The 20,810-nt window shown below is 64.0% G+C and overlaps 1 protein-coding gene across 1 annotated transcript in view; it reads right to left on the bottom strand.

Annotated features, from left to right (window-relative positions):
* The window catches only part of MYO15A (myosin XVA), a 50,322-nt gene extending 30,120 nt beyond the window's left edge, over positions 1 to 20,202 (bottom strand). Inside the window, exons 1-23 of the mRNA XM_060133555.1 lie at positions 19,127 to 20,202; positions 16,528 to 18,982; positions 14,476 to 14,558; positions 13,876 to 13,939; positions 13,173 to 13,282; positions 12,766 to 12,840; positions 12,548 to 12,638; positions 8,987 to 8,992; positions 8,759 to 8,862; positions 8,617 to 8,680; positions 7,614 to 7,727; positions 6,921 to 7,082; positions 5,978 to 6,091; positions 5,356 to 5,414; positions 5,145 to 5,268; positions 4,121 to 4,216; positions 3,639 to 3,770; positions 3,026 to 3,151; positions 2,277 to 2,354; positions 1,598 to 1,746; positions 1,436 to 1,481; positions 1,176 to 1,300; positions 29 to 146 (exon numbers count right to left, since the gene is read on the bottom strand). Of these exons, the coding sequence (XP_059989538.1) occupies positions 29 to 146; positions 1,176 to 1,300; positions 1,436 to 1,481; positions 1,598 to 1,746; positions 2,277 to 2,354; positions 3,026 to 3,151; positions 3,639 to 3,770; positions 4,121 to 4,216; positions 5,145 to 5,268; positions 5,356 to 5,414; positions 5,978 to 6,091; positions 6,921 to 7,082; positions 7,614 to 7,727; positions 8,617 to 8,680; positions 8,759 to 8,862; positions 8,987 to 8,992; positions 12,548 to 12,638; positions 12,766 to 12,840; positions 13,173 to 13,282; positions 13,876 to 13,939; positions 14,476 to 14,558; positions 16,528 to 18,982; positions 19,127 to 20,202 (5,571 nt within the window). The remainder of the gene's footprint in view (positions 1 to 28; positions 147 to 1,175; positions 1,301 to 1,435; positions 1,482 to 1,597; positions 1,747 to 2,276; positions 2,355 to 3,025; positions 3,152 to 3,638; positions 3,771 to 4,120; positions 4,217 to 5,144; positions 5,269 to 5,355; positions 5,415 to 5,977; positions 6,092 to 6,920; positions 7,083 to 7,613; positions 7,728 to 8,616; positions 8,681 to 8,758; positions 8,863 to 8,986; positions 8,993 to 12,547; positions 12,639 to 12,765; positions 12,841 to 13,172; positions 13,283 to 13,875; positions 13,940 to 14,475; positions 14,559 to 16,527; positions 18,983 to 19,126) is intronic.
* Positions 20,203 to 20,810: the final 608 nt, after the last annotated feature.

The following is a 20,810-nucleotide window of genomic DNA, read 5'->3' as shown; positions in this document are numbered from 1 at the left end:
CCAGGGGCTGAGTGCCGGTAGGACTCACCTTGCTGACGCCGACGCGGTACATGTTTGGCGTGACCGTGCACAGGCGGCTCAGCACGGACACACACATGTCCCCACTGGCTGGCAGGTTGCGCTGGAGGGACACTAGACAGCGGTACCTGCAGGGCCCAAACCCAGCGTGGGTCTATGGGACCCACCCGGTCAGCCCCCGTCTCCCGGAAGCCCGAGTCCCAGCAGTGCCTCTACTCATAGTGTCTTCTAACCAGAAAAAGGCTTTCTGTCCTCAAGACTCTGCTGAGGTGGCGCAGTGGTTAAGAATCCACCTGCCAATACAGGGGACATGGGTTCGATCCCTGGTCCTGAAAGATCCCACGTGCCGCGGAGCAACTAAGTCTATGCACCACAACTACTGAAGCCCGCGCGCCTGAAGCCCGTGCTCCGCACCACAATGAGAAGTCCGTGCTCTGCAATGAAGGGTAGCCCCACTTGCCGTAACTAGAGAAAGCCCACGCACAGCAATGAAGACCCAACACAGCCAAAGATAAATAAATAAATAAATAAATAAATAAATAAATAAATAAAATTGAATAGAATAAAAGAGGCCTTAAAAGTAAGCTCAGGGCTTCCCTGGTGGCGCAGTGGTTGAGAGTCCGCCTGCCGATGCAGGGGACACGGGTTTGTGCCCCGGTCCCGGGAAGATCCCACATGCCGCAGAGCGGGTGGGCCCATGAACCATGGCCGCTGAGCCTGCGCGTCCGGAGCCTGTACTCCGCAGCGGGAAAGGCCACAACAGTGAGAGGCCCGCGTACCGCAAAAAAAAAAAAAAAAAAAAAAAAAGTAAACTCAAAAATTATGAAAATTAAAAAAAAAAAATACTGAGCAACCCTAAAACTGTAATAAATTGTTTCAGTAGAATAAGGTGATTTACCGCCATCTGCTGGAAACTTGTCAAAATAACTATTAAAATTACTACTATTTAAAATCCACACACACAGAATAAAGCTATGAAAAAATACAAAACAGTAAATACATGTTCCATATAACAGGTGGCACGTGCTGGTCTCGTGTACTGCATAATCTGAGCAACACTGCGTGGCAAGCCCTATTCATCCTGGGTTGCGTAATCCTAGGGCCACGGTGGGCTGGGAAGGGGTCTCTGGAGCTCAGAACCACCCTGACCGAGGTACCTGTCGATGAACGCCTGGAAGGGCAGCCGCACCGGAAAGCCCTCCTTGCGGATCCGCACAGTCTCCAGCACCCCCGAATAGCGTAGCTGGGCCATCACCACATCTGGCTCAAAGAGGCCTGGCTCCTGGGGGAAGGCTCAGATAGGGAGCCTGCACACCGGCCCAACAGATGGAGGGCCAGAGAGGCAAAGCCACTCACCCAGGGTCACACAGCATGGGGAGAGGACTTGGCTCCCCCAGGGGCCTCAACCATCACATACCTTCTTGTGGTTGGGCTTCAGGCACCTGACGAACAAGGGGTTACACCTGGGCAGGGGCGGGAGGAGGGCAGTGTGAGGCCCCAGAGAAGGAGGGTGCTTACCCCTGAGGGTCACAGGGTGGGTCAGAGGTGAGGCTGGGTGCCGCGCCCCTGCCACGCCCACCTCTCCATCTTTTCCACCAGATCCAGGAGCGACTGCTGGAACTTAGCGGCCACCGTGTGTGCCTTGTAGAGCCGGGTGACGGAGCTGCTCTTGCCCAGGCGCTGAGGGGCAGCCTGCGGGGCATGGCTGGAGAAGAGGTGTGCCACCACCTGGGCCAGTCAGCAGTCAAGGCGCGGGAGACGGGAGACAGGGATGGGGAGAGACCCAGAGGCAGAAACGAGAGAGAGAGAGAGAGAGAGAGAGAGAGAGAGAGAGAGAGAGAGAGCGAGAGAGACAGGGAAAGAACAAAAGGCAGAGGGGTCAGAAAAGTGACCCGCTGGCCCCCCGTCCTCTCTGTGAGGCCGTGTCCTCCCAGCTGGCATACCTCTCAAGCGAGGGTGCTCAGTACCTTCCAAGGGGCCCGCCCGTGGCTGGGGAACACACGGGCACTGACTCCGTGCCTGGCCCCGAGGTGGCCTGTTACCGACCTGGCCGTGAACTCTGGCAATGTCCTCAGGGGGAGGGTGCCCGTTCGACAGAGGGGAAAGTGGAGGCCGAGAAGATGTGGGGATGGAAGAACCGCTCAGGGAGGGACGGGGTGGGGTGAGCCAGAGGCAGGACCGGGCTGGGAGAGGGGCCTAACGGTGGGCTGCGTGCTCTGGCTGTGGGAGGCTGGGGTGGCGAGGTGAGGCCCGCTCACCCGTGTCCGGCTCCGCACAAACAGGTCCAGCACATCCTGGCGCACCTGGTCATGGTTCTTGTCCAGGAACTTGTGCACCTGGAAAGGGGGAGGGGCGGGGAAGCTCGGGCTGGACCCCACTCCCACCCCACGTGGCCCCGGGGTGTGTCAGCCTGCCTTCTCTCCTCCTCCCCCCTCCTCCTGACGGTGGGTCAGGGGCTCACAGCCCCGGGTGACCCTGGCCCTGCCCCTCCAGGCCTCGGCCTCCCTGTCTATCCTAGGAGGGACGGGCCCCTCCCCCTGCTCTGGTCCCCTCCCCTCCTGCCCCACTAGCCTCTCCACCCCCAGGGCACGGGCAATAGCCACAGCTTCACGTGACCAGTCCACGTCTTGGCCCCATCCTCAGTGAGGACACTGCCCTGTGCCCATTCTACGGATGAGGAAAAAGAGGCCCAGCGGGGACAGAGGCTCAAAATCCTGGCCTGAGACGGCTCCAGGGCAGGAATGAGCAGAGGTGACAGTGGTGACAGTGACCGCTGCTGGGGGCTCCTTCTCATCACACCCACCCTGGCCCTGGACTTCTCTCACTTGCCCCGTGAGACGGGCACTATTATCATCCCTACTTTCCAGAGAAGGAAGCTGAGGCTCAGAGAGGTAAAGTGACTTGGCCAAGGTCACACAGCTGAGGATCAGCAGGGCCGAAACGGGAACAGGTGCCAGTGCCTCCAGCGGCGGGGAAGGGCGCTGGAGGCCACGGCTCCGGGTCTCACCTGGTAGGTGACTCTGCCTGCGTAGTGCTTGATGGTGAACTCGGGCAGCGGCATCTTGGGTCTGGAGTAGAGCGGGTTGGCGCCGTGGTGGTAGTGGCACTTCTGCAGAAACGTGTGGTCTGTGGCCTGGGGGCAGGTGGCGGTCAGTGGGTGGACAGGGGCCCGGCATCCCATTCCTCGCCTAGTGGCAAATTCTCCAGCCCCGACTGATCCCCGGCGAGCACCGGGGAGGGGGAACAAGTCCCCTCTGCCCCCGGCTGCCCACTGCTCGGGCTGGGGCGGCCTAAGTGGACCCTGAAGACGGGTGTGCTCCCAGCTGCCCCCCATCCAGCTCAGCTGTCTCTGCATGCTCTAGTCCCACTGCCCAGAGCACCCATCCCACCCTTGTGTTTTCCAATCGGAATCTGAGGCCCAAGCACAAGGTCACCTCCTCCAGGAAGCCTTCTATGACTTCCCAGGCTGGTGCAGCCCCTCGTCCCGAGCCCCCATCCAGCCTCAGTCACCCCAGGTTTGAATGGCAGGTTGGGAGTCCTGAGCTTCCGACCCCACGCCAGAGCAGAGAGGAATGCAGGACACGAGGCTCAGAGACGTCCAGCGTCCTGAGCAAGCTCACCTGGGGGAAGCAGCACTGGTCGTCGAGGATGCGCAGGATGCCATAGGGCTTCAGCGAGATGAGGCTGATGCAGGGCTGATTGTCGGCGAAGGTGATCTCCTGCCAGTCCATCTGCTCGCGGATGTACTCCTCCTGCAGGCGGCGGGCCTCTGCCTCCGAGCCCCGGGCCCCTCCCAGCCCGTCCCCCAGGCGGACGCCATCCGGGGGCCTGGCCAGGGCACCTCTGCGTGCACGCCTCCCAGCCCAGGGAGCTCACTCCCCAGCGGGGCCACACGAACCACCTCCTCCGGGCCCTGCTCCTCCCCCGGCCTGGAACAGCCCTGCCAAGACCCCCAAGGGGCTCTTCTCTGCGCTCAGCACCCCCGCACCTGCCCCTCCATAACACAGGCTTTTGCGTGTGCTGGTTCCCAGCACAACCCATCTGCCTCCGAGGAAGCCCAGCGGCCAGCGGGACGGGACAGAGCGTGACGGAGGACTCTCACCTGCTCCTCCTGGAAGACGATCTTGTTGAAGAGGTACTGGAGGCTCTCGTTTGCATAGTTGATGCAGAGCTGCTCGAAGCTGTTGAAGCTCAGGTCCTGCCGGGCGTGTGGTGAGGCTGGGCCCGGCCCCTCTGTGGCCAGCAGCCCGTCCGTCCCGCCCAGGGCCTGCCCACTCCCCACCCCCGCCCCCGGTGCAGACTCATCCCTGCCTTCCGCAGTTTCAGCAAACTGGAGCCCCGCCCACAGACCCCCTGCCCAGAACCCTCGGTGGCTCCGACTGCGCACCGGTGAGAACCTGACGGTCCCATGCAAGGTGGCACATGCAGTGTCTGAAGCCCCAGGCTCTGGAACCTTCTGCCTACGTTCCAATCCTGGCTCTGCCACTTTCTAAGCCCCCCATGCCTGAGTTTCCCCACCTGCAAAATGGGGATAACGACAGTGCCCGCCTCACGGGGTGGCTGTAGGGATTAGGTGAACTGATAGGCCAAGCGCTTGGAACGCCAGCTGGTACACGACAGGGGCCACGGGAGCCGCAGCCGCCACCTCTGTTATTCTGATCTTGCCTGCCTCTCTCCATGCCCCCCACCCTAACTGCCCAGATGACCTGCACCTCCCCAGACACCATGGCCCACACCTCTGAGCCTCCGCATAGGCTGTTCCCTCCACCTCAAATGCCTTGGCTGGTTTGTAAGGAATGAGCTCAGGACGTCTCCTCCGCCTCCAGGAAACCTTACCTGATGCCTGCCCAGCTAGGGTTCTGCTCCAGGCTCCCCCAGCGCCAGGCTGCCTCTGTTACAGCTCTGACCACATGTGTTCGTCAGTGTTCATCCTCATCCCACCCAGTCCCTCCTGGAAGCGCCCCGAGGTCGGGGCCGAGGTCTGGTTCTTTCTGGGGTCCCTGGTGCTGCCCACAGGGCCTGGCGCCCGGAGGCCCCAGGGAGTACTTGTGGGCGAGCGGAGGGAGATAATCATAGGGGAGGGCCCTGAACAGATGATGGTGCGAGAGCGCCCCCCGGGGCCCCACCTCGAAGCCATAGATGTCCAGGATGGCGATGGACAGCGCGTCCTGCTGCGGGGATACCAGCGCGTTGACCCTGGCGATGAGCCAGCTAAAAAGCAGCGCGTACAGGACCTTGGCGATGGCATCCCTGGAGCAGAGATGGTGTTTGGGGGGAGGTGGCAGGCACAGTGAGGGGGCGGGGCACCTGGGGCTCAGGCGGGAGGTGTGGCCTCACCTGGCATCCACCGCGCTCTCCACGGTCAGGGGAGTGAAGATCTTCTCTCGCATTGTTTCCTGCGGGGGATGCAGCCCCTGAGTGACAGCGGGTTGGCCACCACCTCCGGAAAGCCCCCAGAGGACTGGGGGTGGGGGGCGTGAGGAGGGGAGCCGGGGAGATGGTGTCTCAGGCACGAAGTCAGCCAGGGGCAGGACAGACACCCTCGTCCCCCCTTCTGCCTGGCTTGCTGGTGGGACGAGGGCTGCCGGTCTGAGGGGCAGACAGAGGCAGAAGCAGACACAATGGTGACATCAGCCTGGGGAGGGGAGAGGGCAGGGGTGTGGGAGATACTGGCCCAGCCGGGGGTCAGGGACGGCTCCCTGGAGCAGAGGGTACCTGTGTTGGGGATCGAGGATCAGCAGGCGTGAAAAAGGGAAGAGCATTCCAGGCAGAGGCCCGGAGACTGGTACCAAATGCCTTTGGGGTCTGAGGTTACCCACCTCTGGGCCAGACCCAGAAGATGGACAGGCTGGGGAGGTGGGGGAGAGGGGCAGGGGGCCCACACAGGACGGGGCACAGAGCAGCTCCGTCCAGGGCTGGCAGGAGGCTTCGATAGCATACCCCGCACCCAGGGACTCACGGTCACTTTGAAGGTGATGGCCTTCTGCAGGCCCTCGGGGGAGACCTGCAGCAGCTCGGCCACGGCCTGGATCTCCCGGGCGCTCACCACCGAGGCAACCTCCTGCGCGTCTGTCTGCAAAACACCCACAGGAGTGCGTTCTGAGCTAAATAAGCTTTTTATATTAGTTCCTATAAAAAACAGAAACAAACGAGAACAGCCAGGAAAATTCTAAAACAGAAGAAGAGTACAGGGGTCTCTGGAAATGGTAAAACATAAAGTTAGAATAATTAAAACACTGTGGGGACAGACACACAGTTCGTAAACAGGTCAACGAAGCACAGTAAAAGAGTCAGGAGTTAGACACAAACGTACGCGGGAATTCTCAGTACGGGATAAACACGTATTTCTCAAGTTGGGAGACTGAGTCACTATCTAAACAAAAAAACAAGATCCCTACCTTGTACCTTACTAGAATAAATTCCTGATGAACCAGAGGTTTAAATGTTAAAAAAGTAATCCCAGAAACCATAAAAGGTCTTCAAACAATGGTAGGCATAGGCTTTTATAATTTCAGAGAGACAGAGCTCTAAAATCATAAAAAGTCTGAAATTTCTATAAGACTTGATAAATGAAATACCTGAAAATAATTTTTTTAATCTGCATAGCAAAAAACCCCACCCAAAACCGAAACAGCAAAAAACCTGTAAACAATCAAAATATAAATGATAAACCAGAAAATATATTTGCAATTCACCCTAGAGACAAAGGGCTGATTCCCTTAACGTATACAAAGAGCTCTCATACGTCAATTAGAAAAAGACGAACAACCCCCAAAGCGGAGAAAGAGACCAAACGATCTGTGCTTCTGGCTGTGAGCGGCAGTATTTCAGCCAGTTCTTCAGCCTCCAGAGGACGCCCATGTCCCAAGGGAGCGGGCCGTGCGGCCGTGGTGTCCCCTCACCTCATACTTCTCAAAGTAGACGTTGCCCAGGTGCAGGATGGAGGCCAGGATGCGGAAGATGCTGTCCTGGTCCTCGGCGCTGAAGCCCAGCACCTCCATGGCGGCCAGCAGCCGGCGGAAGTCGTCCGCGTCGCTCTTCCCTGAGATCTCACAGTTCCCACCCTGGGCGAGGGCAGGGCAGGGGTCGGGGACCCTGGGTGGGGGCCAGGAGCCCTCAAGGTCCCTGCTCTGCCCCGGCCTGCAGTGTGGCCGGATATCCCAGTTCTCTGTCTACTCCCGAGGGCCGGAGGCTCCGCGCGGGCACCGCACACCAGGCCCTGTGCTGAGGGCTTCGTGTCCATTTCCCTCTTCTAATCCTCACACACCCCTGCAAAGCGGGACTGTGCTGTCCCCATTTTACAGACGACAAAAGTGAGGCTCTGGAAGGAAGTGTAGTCGCTCCAGGCCACTTAGTTCTATTCTAGGCTCCAGAAAAACAAAGAATCAGGTCGGCCTCCCCTACCCTGGCCTCGGACCCCAAAGACACCTGTCCCCCTTGCCACGATGAAACATCGCCAAGTCCAAACTCACCCTCCCAAACCTCCATCACCTTCGCTGGCCATCAGGACGCCACGACTTGGCTCTCTCGGCCCACGCGGAGTGATGGTGGGAGGGGACCGGGCCAAGGGCCCTCAGATGCCTGCTGGCTCTCACCTGGTTCAGGTAGTAGTAGGTCTCGGCCTCCTGCAGGCTGAAGGCCTGCCGGAGCTGGGCGGGCAGCCCAGCCAGCAGCTCATAGAAGATGTGGTAGTTCCTCTCGTTTTTGGCCTGTGGAGTGGGTTGGAGGCTGCAGAGAGGGGAGCCGCCGACATAGGTGACCCCCGGACACACGTACAAGCCCAGCTATGCCCACAGATACAAGTACACACACGGGCCTCAGGTGAGACCGGTGCCCCTGTGACGAGTGAGCCCCAGCCTGGCACTGGCGGGGGGTTGGGGGGACCCTGGTGTGGTGGTGGGGCAGGGCTTTGGGCAGGATTTAACTCTGCTTGGAGAAATGAAAGAAAGGTGGCCCTTTTCACATGTGTACCAGCTACACAAGCCTCTGCACACGTGTGTCCACGGACCAGACGTGTACTCGCAGGGCCAGCCAGGGTGGTGGGCACAGACTGTGGCCAGGCCTCAAGCCAGGCCCTTGGGACACAAAGGGGAACACGGCAGACAGAAGCCCCTGGCCTCGTGGGAGCCCACCTGCCGGCCAGGGGAGACAGACCCTCAGCAGAGCACCGTGAGTGGCGAGAAGCGCTCTGCAGAGAAACAATGCAGCCAAGGGGGTGGGCGGTGGTGGGGGGCGGGGGGGGCTGCATTTCTTCACTGGGGCCGCCTCCCTGGGGCGTGACCTTCAGCGAAGACTTGGAGAAGGTGAGGGGTTCGGCCACGCAGCTGTCTGCGGGAAGAGTGCTCCGGGTAGAAGGAACAGGCGCTGCGAAGGCCTTGTGGCGGGATGGGGCCAGGTGTGCCTCAGGGCCAAGGACGGGGGCGCGGGGGAGGGGAGGAGACGCGGCCACAGGCTCACACACACACACACACACGCACACACACACACACACACACACACACACACACACACACACAGCCCGAGCTTCGTGCATCAGCTCAGCCAGGTGCCAGGCTCAGAGGGTCTGCACGCCCCACACCCGACCCCATCCTGACACACCTGAAACACGATCCTGGATTTCTCGAGCAGGTACTGCGAGGTTATGGCACCAGAAATCACGCTCCTGGAGAGGGAGCAGAGTCAGCTACGCTGGGCACCGCGCACGCAAGGCCCCGGGGCGGCTCCACCGCGGCCCACTCACCCTTCCAGAAAGATCTCCACAAACTTCCCAAAGCGGCTGGAGTTGTCATTCCTGACAGTTTTGGCGTTACCGAAGGACTCCAGGAGGGGTGTGGCCTCCAGGATCTGGGCGCCAGAGGAAGACTCGGGCATTGCGGGGAGCCCGCGGGGGCCTCCCCAGGTCTCCCACCGCCCACCCCATGCCGCCCGCCCCACACCGCACAAGCGTGCGCACACGCACCCCCAATACCTTTATCTTCAGGAGCCGCCAGCACAGAGGAGGAGGGCGAGACAAGAACAGAAGCGGGTCACCCGCGGGACCCACCGGCTCCCCCCAGGACGCCGGGGGCCTCCGACCGCGGAGGTAGTGGCCGAGCCCTCCCGGCCCGCAGGCAGGAGAGCCGCCAGCTGAGAGCAAACCCCAGAGCCTCAGAGCCCCAGGTGTCTCGGCTCGGGGACCGTGGCATGGCCCGAGGTCGGGGGTCTGCTGGGCCTTCCTGCCAAAGGGCTCTGGGGGTGTTCTCGCCCCCCTCCCCAGCCACCACCGGCCCGTGAACCACCCAGTCTCCTGGAAAGGCCTCCTACCTGCCCCGCCTGGCTCCCTCCAGGGGTCCTCCAGGGGGAGGTCCCGTCCCCCACCCCCGGCTCCCACCCCTCGGGCTCCAGGCCCTGCACGGCCCAGCCCCATCTCCTGTCCCCTCCCCACTCTGCCCAGCACTGCAGTCCCCTGACTGTGCCTGCGCCAGCCTCTGGGCACTGGCGCTCTGCCCCCCTGCAGCCCTCAGCCCTTCGTACGTCCATGTCTCTCGCTAGAGCGTCAGCCCAACAGGCAGGACTCTGTGCGCACACGCCTGGTGGTCAGCACCCACACAGGACCTGGCAGTAGGAGGCTCTCAACAAACACCTGCTGCGGGGGCGGGAACCTCCCTGGTGGGCCAGTGGTTAGGACTCCGCGCTTCCACTGCAGGGGGTGTGGGTTCCATCCCTGGCTGGGGAACTAAGATCCCCACGTGCCGCACTATGCAGCCAAAACATACAAAAAAAAAAAAAAAATCTGCTAAATGGATGAAATGGGGGATAGCACTTCATGAGAGCAGAGCCGCCAGGGTGTTGTAGCTAATCACAGCACCCGCTTATTAAGCACCTACTGCATGCCAGACCTCTTGCCCCAATTAACAGCATCGTTAACAAGCCTACGAGGTAGGTGCTAACATCGCCCTTGCTTACAGATCAGGAAACTGAGGCTGGGAGAGGTGAGGCAGCGTGCTCGGGACTCCAGGGTCGGAAAGAGCGAGGCCCCAAAGCACCACAGCCCATGCTCGGCGATGTAAGCAGTGCTCTCTCTGGCTGCATCATTTCCTCAGGATAAACTCTTAGGGGAGAAGTAGGGGGCCCGGTGTGCACAGAAATGATACACTTTACCTTGGGGACGGTGCCAGTTCCCTCCACCTGCTCACCCACCGTGTCGCTCAGTCCCAGAAATACTGTGCCCACCGTACAGAGGAGTGGACTAAAGCCCGGAGGGGCACAGGGGCCGGCCTGGGGGTGCTTAGGGAGTCAGGGTCCGCCTGGGCTTTGGCCTGTACTGTCCCTTAGCCTGGGTGCCCCTTGTGGGCACCTGGGGGTGGGTTCTCTCCTCTAGTGCCCAGCACAGGGCAGGGCACACGGCCAGGGCTGGGAACATCTGGCCCCGTGGGGCCGTCCAGCCCAACCCGCGGGTGCGCCGGTGCCTGTGCCCCGGGCTGAGCAGCATTCAGCCACTCCGAGCCCCTACCCCAGGGAACCCTTGTCTCGTTCCCAGCCCAGAGGTGGCGCCTGTGGCCCAGACCTCGGCTGATCAAGGCACGCCTGGGTCCAGTGAGGACGCGTGGCCAAAACCAGTCCAAAAGGAGGGAGCCCTGAGACCTCCTGGCCCGGTGGGCAGTGTGGGCCGTGGTGCTGCGGCATCATCGTGCTGACCACGGGAGACAGATGAGGACGATGTCCAAACGTGCGGGAGGGTGGGGCCGAGACAGGGGACGTCGTCTAAGACCCTGGACCCAGCCTTGCCTGAAACTGACCCTAGACCCAGACCGTCCGACTGCAGGAGCGGCTCAACGGCGGCCAGGAGGTGAGTCCACGGTCACCCCAGCCAGCAGGCGCATCTTCACAGCTCCTCTCTGCCCGGCCCGACCCCTCAGACCCAGCCACGTCCCGAGCCTCCGCCATCCTCCCCGACCCCTGCCGAGACAGCCCCCCCGCCACGAACCTCAGACCCCAGCCCCTCCACCCCGTCACTCTGGGACACTGGGCAAGTCACTACCCTCCCAGGCCTCAGTTTTCCAGCTCCCAGGGCTGCCGCAAGGCTCTGGTGCTGACAGAGCGGAAGGTTCCCCACACACAGGGGGTGCCTGACGCACACGGCTGCCTGCCTACGCAGCCAGTCCTCCCAGGAGTCCACTCTTAGAGGCTTGACCCCCGGCCTGGAGCAAAGGGATGATGTGGTTGGCCTCCAGGAGACCCAGGCTGGGATGGGAGGGGCTGGCAGGCCAAGGTCGGTATCAGAAGCGGCCTGCCAGGAAGTGACCTCTCCTGACCACAAAGCCCGGGCTGACCCCCTCCTCACCGAGGGCCCGGCAGCCCCTGCCCAGTGCCCCCAGATCACCTGCAGAGGTCGCCACCAGCTGGGACACTGTGGCCACTGCAAACCTCTGGAGGGGTGGGCCAGAGCCTGAGCCTCACGTTCTGGAGTCTGAGCTGGCGGGCCTCAGCCTCTGCCCCACCTCCCCTGAGCTCCAGGCTCCTGGCACATCTACCGTCTCCCACCACCTGCGCGTGGATGCCCCGCAGACCCTCAAGGGCACCTGCGTCCTCTCTCCATATTCTGCCCCTCAGCTGCTGGCTGCTCCTGTGACTCAGGCCGAATGCCTGGGGCCAGCTTGGGCGTCCCCTCTTACAGCCCCGTCTGGTCCCTCACCAAGTCCTGGAACCGCACCCAGGCCAGCTGTGCTCACCAACACCACTGTCACTTCTCTGGTTTGAGCCACCATCCTCCCTCGCCTGGACCACATGCTGCCCCTCTCCCGACCCAGCACGCCACACCTGCTGGACCCCAGGGCCTTTGCACCTGCTCTTCCCCAGATGTCTGCAGGCCCCACTGCCTTGCCTTCTCAGCAGGACCTGCCCTGACCCCCACGCCTGAAATCGCAATCCCCAACATGCCCCATCCTCCCCCCATGCTTCCCTACAACTTACCCAGAATTTACCTGCCTATTTTCCTTTCTGTTTCCTACACTAGAACAAAATTCCCACAAGATGGGAACGTTTATCAGGCTGTGTTGCTGCTGCCTGCTCCCCAGAGCCCAGCCTGGGCCTGGCACACAGCAGGTCCTCGGGAAACCGTTACGGAGGTTCTGACGTTCTTGGGTTCAGAGAACTCAGCTCTCTAGGCAAACCTCCAGTGCTGCAGGCCCCAGCCAGGCCTTCTCAGTGCCCCAGCCTCTCCTGACCCTACACTGGCCATCACACACATTCGGGCCTGTTCTGCCTCTTTCACGACCATGAATGTGAGGCCAGGCGGGAGGAGTGGACGACGCCCCCTGCCCATGTGGCCTCTGCTGGGGCCGCCCCAGGGGGCTGGAACGCAGAGCTGCAGGGGAAGGCAAGCAGGAGAGAGCTCCCGGGAGGGGAGGCAGCAAGGGCCCCAAGTCCTACGAGGCCTCTCTGTGCAGCCCTGGGCTCGGCCGCCCATCCTCCAAGTGGGGCCACAGAGTCTTGCCTCTCAAGGAGCACGAGGGGCGCTGGGCTGAGGGCCCTGGGGGGACAGACGCACCTGCCGTGCGACGCCCCGTTTCTGGTTCATGGCCGCCAGGTAGCGCAGGATCAGCTTCGTGGCCTCAGTTTTTCCAGAGCCGCTCTCTCCGCTGACCGGCCAGAGGGGCAGAGTGAGCTCCAGCCTGTTCACGGCCTCTTCTGGGCGCTCCCCTGACCCCACCGTGACACAGGAAGACACGGGCAGGCCGGCCGGCCCCCAGCCCCTCCGCTGCTCACCTGATGATTATGCACTGGTTCTGTTTGGCATCGAGCATTTTGGCGAAGGCGAGATTTGCAATTGCAAAGAGGTGCCTGGAGAGACAGGCCACACACGTTCCTGGGCCAGGCCCTGCTGGGGCTCCCAAGCCTCCCAGGGGATGGGCAGGGGACATCTCTGCCTAGCCGAGCAGCCAATCCTGCCATACCCCACCCTCGGGGAATGCTCCCCGCAAGGCTCCCCACCCAGGTCTGAGCCACAGTGGCCTCCAGCCCACGGGGCTGTGGCCAGGCTCAGGGAGAGGCTGCCGGGCTCCCCACCGCCACCCACCACCCACGGCTGAGGGGCAACCAGGGACTTGCCAAGCTCAGACAGGAACCCAGGAGACCCCGGGGAGGCCCCCTCCCCCAGCCCTGGAGACACTCACGGGGAATTCTCGGCCAGGGCCCGCCCTCTGTACTGCTGCACCTGCTCCAGCCCGTAGATCCCAAACATCCGGTACGGGTTCACCGACACCAGGATGCTGCCGATGTACGTCTGCCGGGCAGACGGCGGCCTCAGGGCCTGTCTGTGTCCCTCCCCCCCCCCCACTCCTGGAAGCCGGGATCCCTGTCTCATGGGGACAGACGTCTGGCTGCCTGGCCCTGGTGTCTGCACCCTGGGCCCCCAGACAGCTTGCTGGGTCATGCGCTCTGGCTGTGGAGTGTCAGGCACTGAACCAGGCTGAGGCTGGGAGGAGGGTGGACGCAAAGCCCCACAGCCACGACCCCACAAGGGTGCCCGCTTCCTTCATTCCTAGTTGGGGCCCGCCCCCTGACCGTCCCCCCGCCGGGCCCCAGGTGTATGGCTCCCAGGACTCTGGAAGCATTACCCATCGGGCCCCTGGTGGGGGTCACACACTTCTGGGTTCCCTGTCTCCAGGCCTCTAAGCCTCTATGTTTTAGGACTTTGGATTATAGCGCTCCCAGCTCTTGAATGCTGTGCGCAAATAGTAGAAACTCCAGGGTTCAAACCAGATGCCACAAGTCTGGGACGAGCAGGAGAAATCCACGCCTCCCACTGCAGCCCCAGGAGGCAGGGAGGCAGCTGCCCTCAGACCCAAGCCCAGGGGGGTCAGCCCCAGGCCTTACGTAGATGAGGTTCCGTTCAAATCTGGTCTTGAGGTTGGCCAGCACAGTGGTCTCCTGGAGGTCTCTGCGAGGAGATGGAGAGAGGCAGTCAGGGCCCACCTTCCCCTCAGGGTAGGGCCTTGGTCAGAAAAGCCTGCGTTCAAGTCCCGTCTCTGACACCAACCAACTGTGAGGCCTTGAGCAAGTTACTTAACCTCTCTGTGCCTCAGTTTTTCTATCCATCCAATGGGTATGACAATCACTGTTCCCACCTCGCTGGGGCGGGGGATGCTCTCAGGTAGCAAACGTGAAGGCTGTCACTGTGATTGGATAATGACACTGGCCAGCACGACCCTCACGTCTGAGGCGCCTCCAGTGTGCTAGCACCCTCCCACCAACAGCCGCCCCACAGCATCCCGTGGGCGGGCGACACACTGAGGCAGAGGGGCTGAGTGTTTGCCCAGGTCCCAGCTAATAAGCCCATCTGAATTACTGGGCCTTTGTGACACTGCCTGAGCCTCGCCTAACAGGGGAGGAAGCAGGCCCTGAAAATGTTCCAGGAGGTGAGGGGCACCCCGGTGGGAGGCGGTGACCACTCACCGACCCGCCACCCCCACTCACTCCAGCTGCGTCATGTCCTCCACGCCGTCCTCCCGGCGCTGCTCGCGGAGCCGTGTGGACGGCAGGTTGCGGATGGAGTGCATCTGGGGAAGACAGCCTGTGGTCAGCCAGCCAGAGGGTGCCTGCGCGTGGCCCCCCGGCTTGGACGGGGCCAGGACCCACCGCCGTGTGGGGGAGGGACCCCTGAGGCCAGGCCGGCCGGGTCCTGTGGGCTGTCTGCCTCGGAACACAATGCTTAATTCCCAGGGACACGGCCGGCCTCAGCACTGCCCGTCTTCCCGAGGGTCCTGCCAGGGGCTGAGCACACGCACAGGGGCACTGCTCCCTCTGCCTGGCCAGAAGGCCTCCCACCTCACGTTCTCCCAGGCTGAACCCCAGGTCTGCCTATGTGACAACTAGGAGAACATCCGCATCTGGTGCCTGGGGCCTCCAGAAGGACCAGGACTTTCGCGTTTGGCGCCGCACCCCGTGCAGGGCAAACGCAGACCCACACGCACAGACCCACAGGCAACGGCGCCTGCAGCCCAGGTGCTCCCACGCCCACCCGTGGTCTCGCACGGGGCTTGTGGACGTGCACGCTGGCCTGCGGTGCCTGGCTGGAGGCACACACAAGTGCGGGCACGTGCTCTCAACGTCCCTTGGACAGGTTCTCATGTGACAGGTGTCCCCACACCTGGTGGTCTCGAGACGAAAGTCCCGATGCCCGCTGTGGGCTGCAGGCCCACTACTGTGCCCTGGTAGTGTGTACACTTGACCCCGCAGATACCACGTCTGCCCGGGCCGTGGCGCACGCACTCACATGCTCTCCTCGTTGAGCTGTGGAGCGCCCGAGCACACGTCCCAGGCCCGCACGTGACCCGTGTGACTGCGAGCACACTTGTGAGCCCGCCTGCCCTGCCTCTCGGGTCCAGCCTACACCCCTCCCTGAGCGGAGAGGAAAGGGGACACCGGGAGGCAGCCCGCGTGCTAAGTAGGGCACAGCGGGTATCACCCCAGAGGCCCTGGCCTCCCGCCCACCCGCCTGCCCATGTGCGCCAGTGGCCGCAAACCCTGAATAATTCAGCCACTCACGTATTCCAGGGTGAGGAGGGCCCATGCATCCTTGCCCCTCACCCCCGGGCGCTTGGCGCCCCGCTCCTGCAGCGCTGCGGCCCACACAGCCCGGGGCACCCGCCGTTGGGGCCAGGGCCCCCCCAGCAGCCAGGGCGCCCCGGTCGCCATTGATGGGCCCGTTGGCTGCCTGCTCCACGGGGCACCGTCTGCAGAGGCTGAGAAACGCCCGCCACCCCTGCGTGCCCCGCCCACCCCAGGCGTCCCGGGGGAGGCTCCGGTGACCACCCCCCTCCGCTGAGGGCCACCCGGCACCGGGCTCGTGTTCCGCCGCGAGCGTGGCAGCCAGGCACAGGCTTGGCACCCCTCAGAAGGGTTGCCTGCCCCGCACCCTGCGGGGGCCCAGACAGGCTCCCGGCTCAGCCGTGATCCGCTGTGTGACCTTCTGGGTCTTGGCTTCCCCACTGTGCAGTAAAGAAGCTGGAAGGTTGGTTCCTGAGCCCTCACCTTTGGACAGTCCAGAACCCTGCAGCCCGGAGGACTGCCCTTAGGCAGGAGCCCCCAAGAGACAGAAGACCCAGTTTGGACCCAGGGAGGGTCAGCAGCAGGCAGAAGGAACGGCATGAACATGAATGCAGGGGTGGGACAGGGTAGGTAGGCAGGGTCTGCAGTTTCGTACTGAGCCAAGATCCCTGCGGGGGGCTCTGAGTGGACGTCCCATCCAGATCGGACGAGGACAGGACTGCTTGGAGCCCAGACTGGGACAAGATCCCTTTCTCCAAGTGCCTGGGGGCAGTTTCTGGCATCTCTGTCCTCTGCCTGCCTGTGCCGGGCATCCCCTTGTTCAATCCCCCAGAAGCTCTGGGAGGCTGTTCTCCCCAAGCTACAGATGGGAAGACTGAGGCCCAAGCAGGCAGCAGTTCGCCAAGGTCCCGAGACTGTCTCCTGCCCCATTTCCCAGGATGGAACCATAAGCCCTCCCTCTAACCTGTGCCCCCATACCTTGTTCCACCAGCCTTTGGGGCCGACCTTTTCCCCGGGGCCCCCATTGGGCAGGCAGGCAGCTCCAGGGCCCAGGCGGCAGGACGGGGGGCGAGCGTGTACTCGTGTGCAGGGTTGATGGGCCTCCGCCGGCAGGCACAGGCGGGACCAGAGCAGACTCCAGGTTCTCAGCCTGGGCCGGGGCTCTGGCTCCTGGATGGGAGGCTGCAGGGTAGCAGGACAAGCTCGCTGAAAAGAGCTCAGCTTCTGCACACGAGGCATGACCACAGCAAAACGCCCAGGGCTTGCCTGGAGCCATTCACCCGCCTTGGGCAGGGGCCCTGGGGCCCCAGAGGGCGCCAAGGGGGCTGGGGCCCTGGGCAGTGTCCCCCAGCGGCGCCATGGTGGCCATGTGGCCCTCATCTGGTCAGAGGCGGCCAGCGGGTAGGAGAAGCTGGGCCTCAGTGCTTTCCGCTCTGAGGGGGAATCCTTGGGGGGTGTCAGGGTCGGGGGTTCAGGCTCTGCTGGTGGCTGGGGGTCCGCCGGACAGGCCTCTTCTTCAGGCTTCTTGAGGCTCGGGCTGGCCGATTTGGTCAGCTGTCCAGGCCCTGGGTCGTGATGTGTACCCAGGAGGATACCGGTTGAGTCAGAGGCTGAATCTTCAGGCTGGGCAGCAGGGGATAGCCCTGGGCCCACGTGCTGGAGGAAGGGGTTTGGGGGTACAGCGGCTTGCCTGGAGAAGCCACGGAGGCTGCCTGGGCCTCCCGGCCAGGGCGAGGGTGGCCGCTGGGTGTCAGGCATGTCCACGTCCCAGCTGGGGGCCAGCGGGGGCACTGTCCAGAGCGTCTCCGACTCCTCGGGCTCGCGCTGGCTCTCGCGGTGCTCAGGGGCAGGGGCAGCGGCAGCGGCAGCGGCAGCCGCCCGCCAAGACCGAAGGCCGGGCGGCAGGCGGTAGGACTGGCGCGGCCGGGGCTTCACGGCCCTGATGGGAGGTTCGCTGAGGCTGCGCCACGTGCGCGGGAGGCGCGAGGGCAGGTTGAGCGAGCGGTTCCGTGGGCTGGGGCCCAGCAGAGGGGGCGGCGAGGGCGACCGCGGGGAGCCCAGCACCGGCGACCGGGGTGCGCGCGGGCGCCCCGAGGCTCGGCGCGGAGACAGGGGCTCCCGCAGCGAGCGGGGACGGCGGGGCGGCGGCGAGAAGGGCGGCCGGAAGGGGCCGCGGCGGACGGAGGGCTGGGGGGACAAGGGCCCCAGGGGCGAGCGGGGCCCCAGGGGTGAGCGGTACCCCAGGCGGGGCGGGCTCCTCAGCGAGGGCCGGGGCGAGGGCCCGGGGAAGCCGAAGGCCGCGTCCCGTCGGCGGGAGCCCCTGAAGGAGAGCCGGGGTCCGGGGAAGGCCAGAGGGTCAGGGGGCCCCTCGGGGCTCACGGGCGGGGGCTCGGCCAAGGCCCACCAGCTGGCCTGGGATGCGAGGGGCAAGTGAGCCGGGGCGGCCCAGGGCGGCGGGTGTCGGCGGAGCGAGCCGTAGGGCGAAACCGGCGGGGGAAGGCCCGGGGGCAGGCCGGCGGGGGCGAGGGCCGGGGCGGGCGGCAGGCTGGGGGCGGGGCTGGGGGCGCGCGGCGGGGACGGCGGACGGTGGGAGTTGTTGTTGTTGCGCGCGCGCGCCTGCGCCCTCCGCAGCACGATGGGCGTGTTGGGCCGCTCGGGGTCCATGCCGGCCAGCTTGTAGCCGAAGCGCTTGTAGGCCGCCTCTCTGACCGCCGGGCCTCGCGCCCGGGCCTTCTGGCTGCTCTTCAGCCGCGGGATGGGCTCCTTTTCCGACAAGGTCTTTTTGAGGAACCGCGCCAGCGAGGTGGCCGGGCGCGGCGCTGGGCGTCTGAAGTCAGAGCTGAAGCCCAGGCCCCGGGGGGCGCCGAAGGCCGAGAGGGCGCGCTGGATGCGGCGCTGCCGCGGCGTGAGGAAGCCCCAGAAGGGGTGGCCGTAGGGCACCGGGGGCAGCGGCGGCATCTCATCCTCTTCTTCGTCTTCGTCCGCGTCTGCCAAGGGCAGAGGGATGTCCAGGGAGGGCGGCAGGGGCACGTCCAACTTCTCCTTCCCAAACAGCTTCACTTGGGGCCGCGGGAAGAGGCGGAACCGGCGGATGAGGGACAACTTGGACCTGGTGGGCTTGTCCATGCCCTGCTGCTCGAAGAAGGCGGAGCTGGGCAGGCGGAAGGACGTGCCCTGCTGCTCGCTGCCCGCCTCCTCGGGCTCCTCCAGCTCCGCGATGTCATCCATGGGGTGGGCATACGGGTTGTGAGGTGACAGGATGGGCGGCGGCACCCACGGGTACGCGAAGGCCGACTGCTCCGGCGGAAGATAGGGCCCCTCGGGCGGGTAGATGGCCTGGTCCCCGCCACCATAGATGCCTTCGGCGTAGGGGACTCCATGGGAGGCACCGTAGGGGACGCTGTAGGGCGGCGCGTAGGGATCCAGGTAGGGTGGCATGTAGGCTTCCAGGTAGGGCGGCGCGTAGGCGCCCAGGTAGGGCGGCGCGTAGGCGGCCAGGTAGGGCGCCCCGTAGGCATCCGGGTAGGGCGCCCCGTAGGTATCTGGGTAGGGCCCGGCATACGGGAGGTCGTAGGCGAGGTCGTAGGGCGGGTAGGGCGGGTAAAGCGCGTCGGAAGGGGCGTAGGGGTCCTGGTAGTAGCCGTGCAGTTGCGCCTCGCCCGCGTATGCGTCGTAGTAGCCATAGGGAGACGCGAACCCCGACGGGGCCGCGTAGGGGGGCTCGTAGTCGTCATAGCCATAGCGGTAGCCGTAGTTGGAGTAGAAGGAGCCCCCGTAGTAGTCTGGGCCGTAGTAGTCGTAGGGGTCCTCGGGCGGGTACCCGTGCGGGTTGTCATAGGGCGGCCAGGCTGGGCCGTGGAGGCTGTAGGCGCCCCGGTAGGGCTCCTCCTCATACTGGTACAGCGACTGCCGGTCGTAGTAGTCATCACCCTCGCGGTGGTAGTCATAGTACTCGCCCAGGTCCTGGAAGCCCTCCAGCCCGTACAGCGACCTGCGGGAGCCTGAGTGCCGGAACGGGGCCTCGTCCTCGAAGGGCAGGAAGCCCACGGGCTCACCCGACTCGTAGATGCTGTGGGCGCGCGGGAACCTGCGCAGGCGACCCCCGGGCTGCAGGATCTCGGCGCCCGACGGGAAGGGCAGCTTGCGCGAGCCCACGCGGGAGCCAGAGCGGTCCATCCAGGCGTCCAGTGTGGCCTGCGCACTGCCCGACTCCTCGGCCTTCTTGATGAGGAATTTCTTGGTGAGCCAGTTGATGGCCGTGGACGCCTTGCTGAGCGATTGGGCACGCGGGCGCAGGCGGCCGTAGCCGCGCCGGCCAGGGAAGCGGATCACCATGAAGGACGGCTTCTTGCCCTTCATGGCGCGCTTCTTCTTGCCCACGCGCATCTGCGTCATGAGCTTCGACGTGGACTTGAGCACCGTGCGCGCCTTCTTCTTGCGTTTGGTCTTCTGGGGTCCGGTGTGGAGGCCCCAGAAGAATGCCGACGCGCTCCGGAACTGCCCCTTCTTGGAGATCTTGGGCGTGCGGTCTCGGAAGCCCATGAACAGCCGCGAAGTCCCCTTCAGGCTCCGCTTGGGCTTTTCCGGCTCCGGCGCCTTCTTCCCCTTCTTCCCTTTCTTGGCTTTCTTCTCATCCTCTTCTTCCTTCGCCATGGTGGCCACCTGCTCCCTGCCAGGCCGGCCGGTGTCACAAGCTCAGGGCCTTGGGGACACAGGGACCTGCTGAGTCTCCTGCCTGCGGCTGGACACGCAGCCTGCTCAGGCTCAGAGCAGCTGGGACTGGCCCGGTGGCCGGGGGAGGGACAGCCAAGCTCCTTCTGGCTGGGACCAGGCTTTCAGGAGGGCAGATCCATAATTCATCTCCTCAGGCCCCGCCTAGAATTTCACCCTTGAGCCTGTTGGAAAGCACCTGGGTGTCGTTTATGGGAAGCAGGGGAGGCCTGGCAGGCCCATGCCGGGGAGACCGCGTTGGCCTTAGAACCTCCGTGAGGACAGCCGTGCCTCAAGCCCAGTCGAGCCCTCCCTGAGCCTCTGCCGGCTCCCCCACCGAGTGGGTGCTTGGGTCCCTGGGCCCCAGAGAGGGGCAGCCGCCTGCCCTAAAGCACCAGCACATCTGTTCCGGGCCACAAGCGGAGCTGCATCTCCTGAGCCAGGGTGGGACGTTCAGAGACCACCAAGTCACCTTGGGGGGGGGGAACCTGGGCCCCTCCAGGTCCTGGGCAAGGGAGGAGGGGTGGTGGGCATGGCAGGTGCCCAGGGCT

Source organism: Lagenorhynchus albirostris, chromosome 20 (genome assembly GCF_949774975.1).
Source record: "Lagenorhynchus albirostris chromosome 20, mLagAlb1.1, whole genome shotgun sequence".
In the NCBI taxonomy this organism is placed as follows: Eukaryota; Metazoa; Chordata; class Mammalia; order Artiodactyla; family Delphinidae; genus Lagenorhynchus; species Lagenorhynchus albirostris.
The sequence above is the reverse complement of the archived record's forward strand: the minus strand, read 5'-3'. Positions and strand labels throughout refer to the sequence as shown.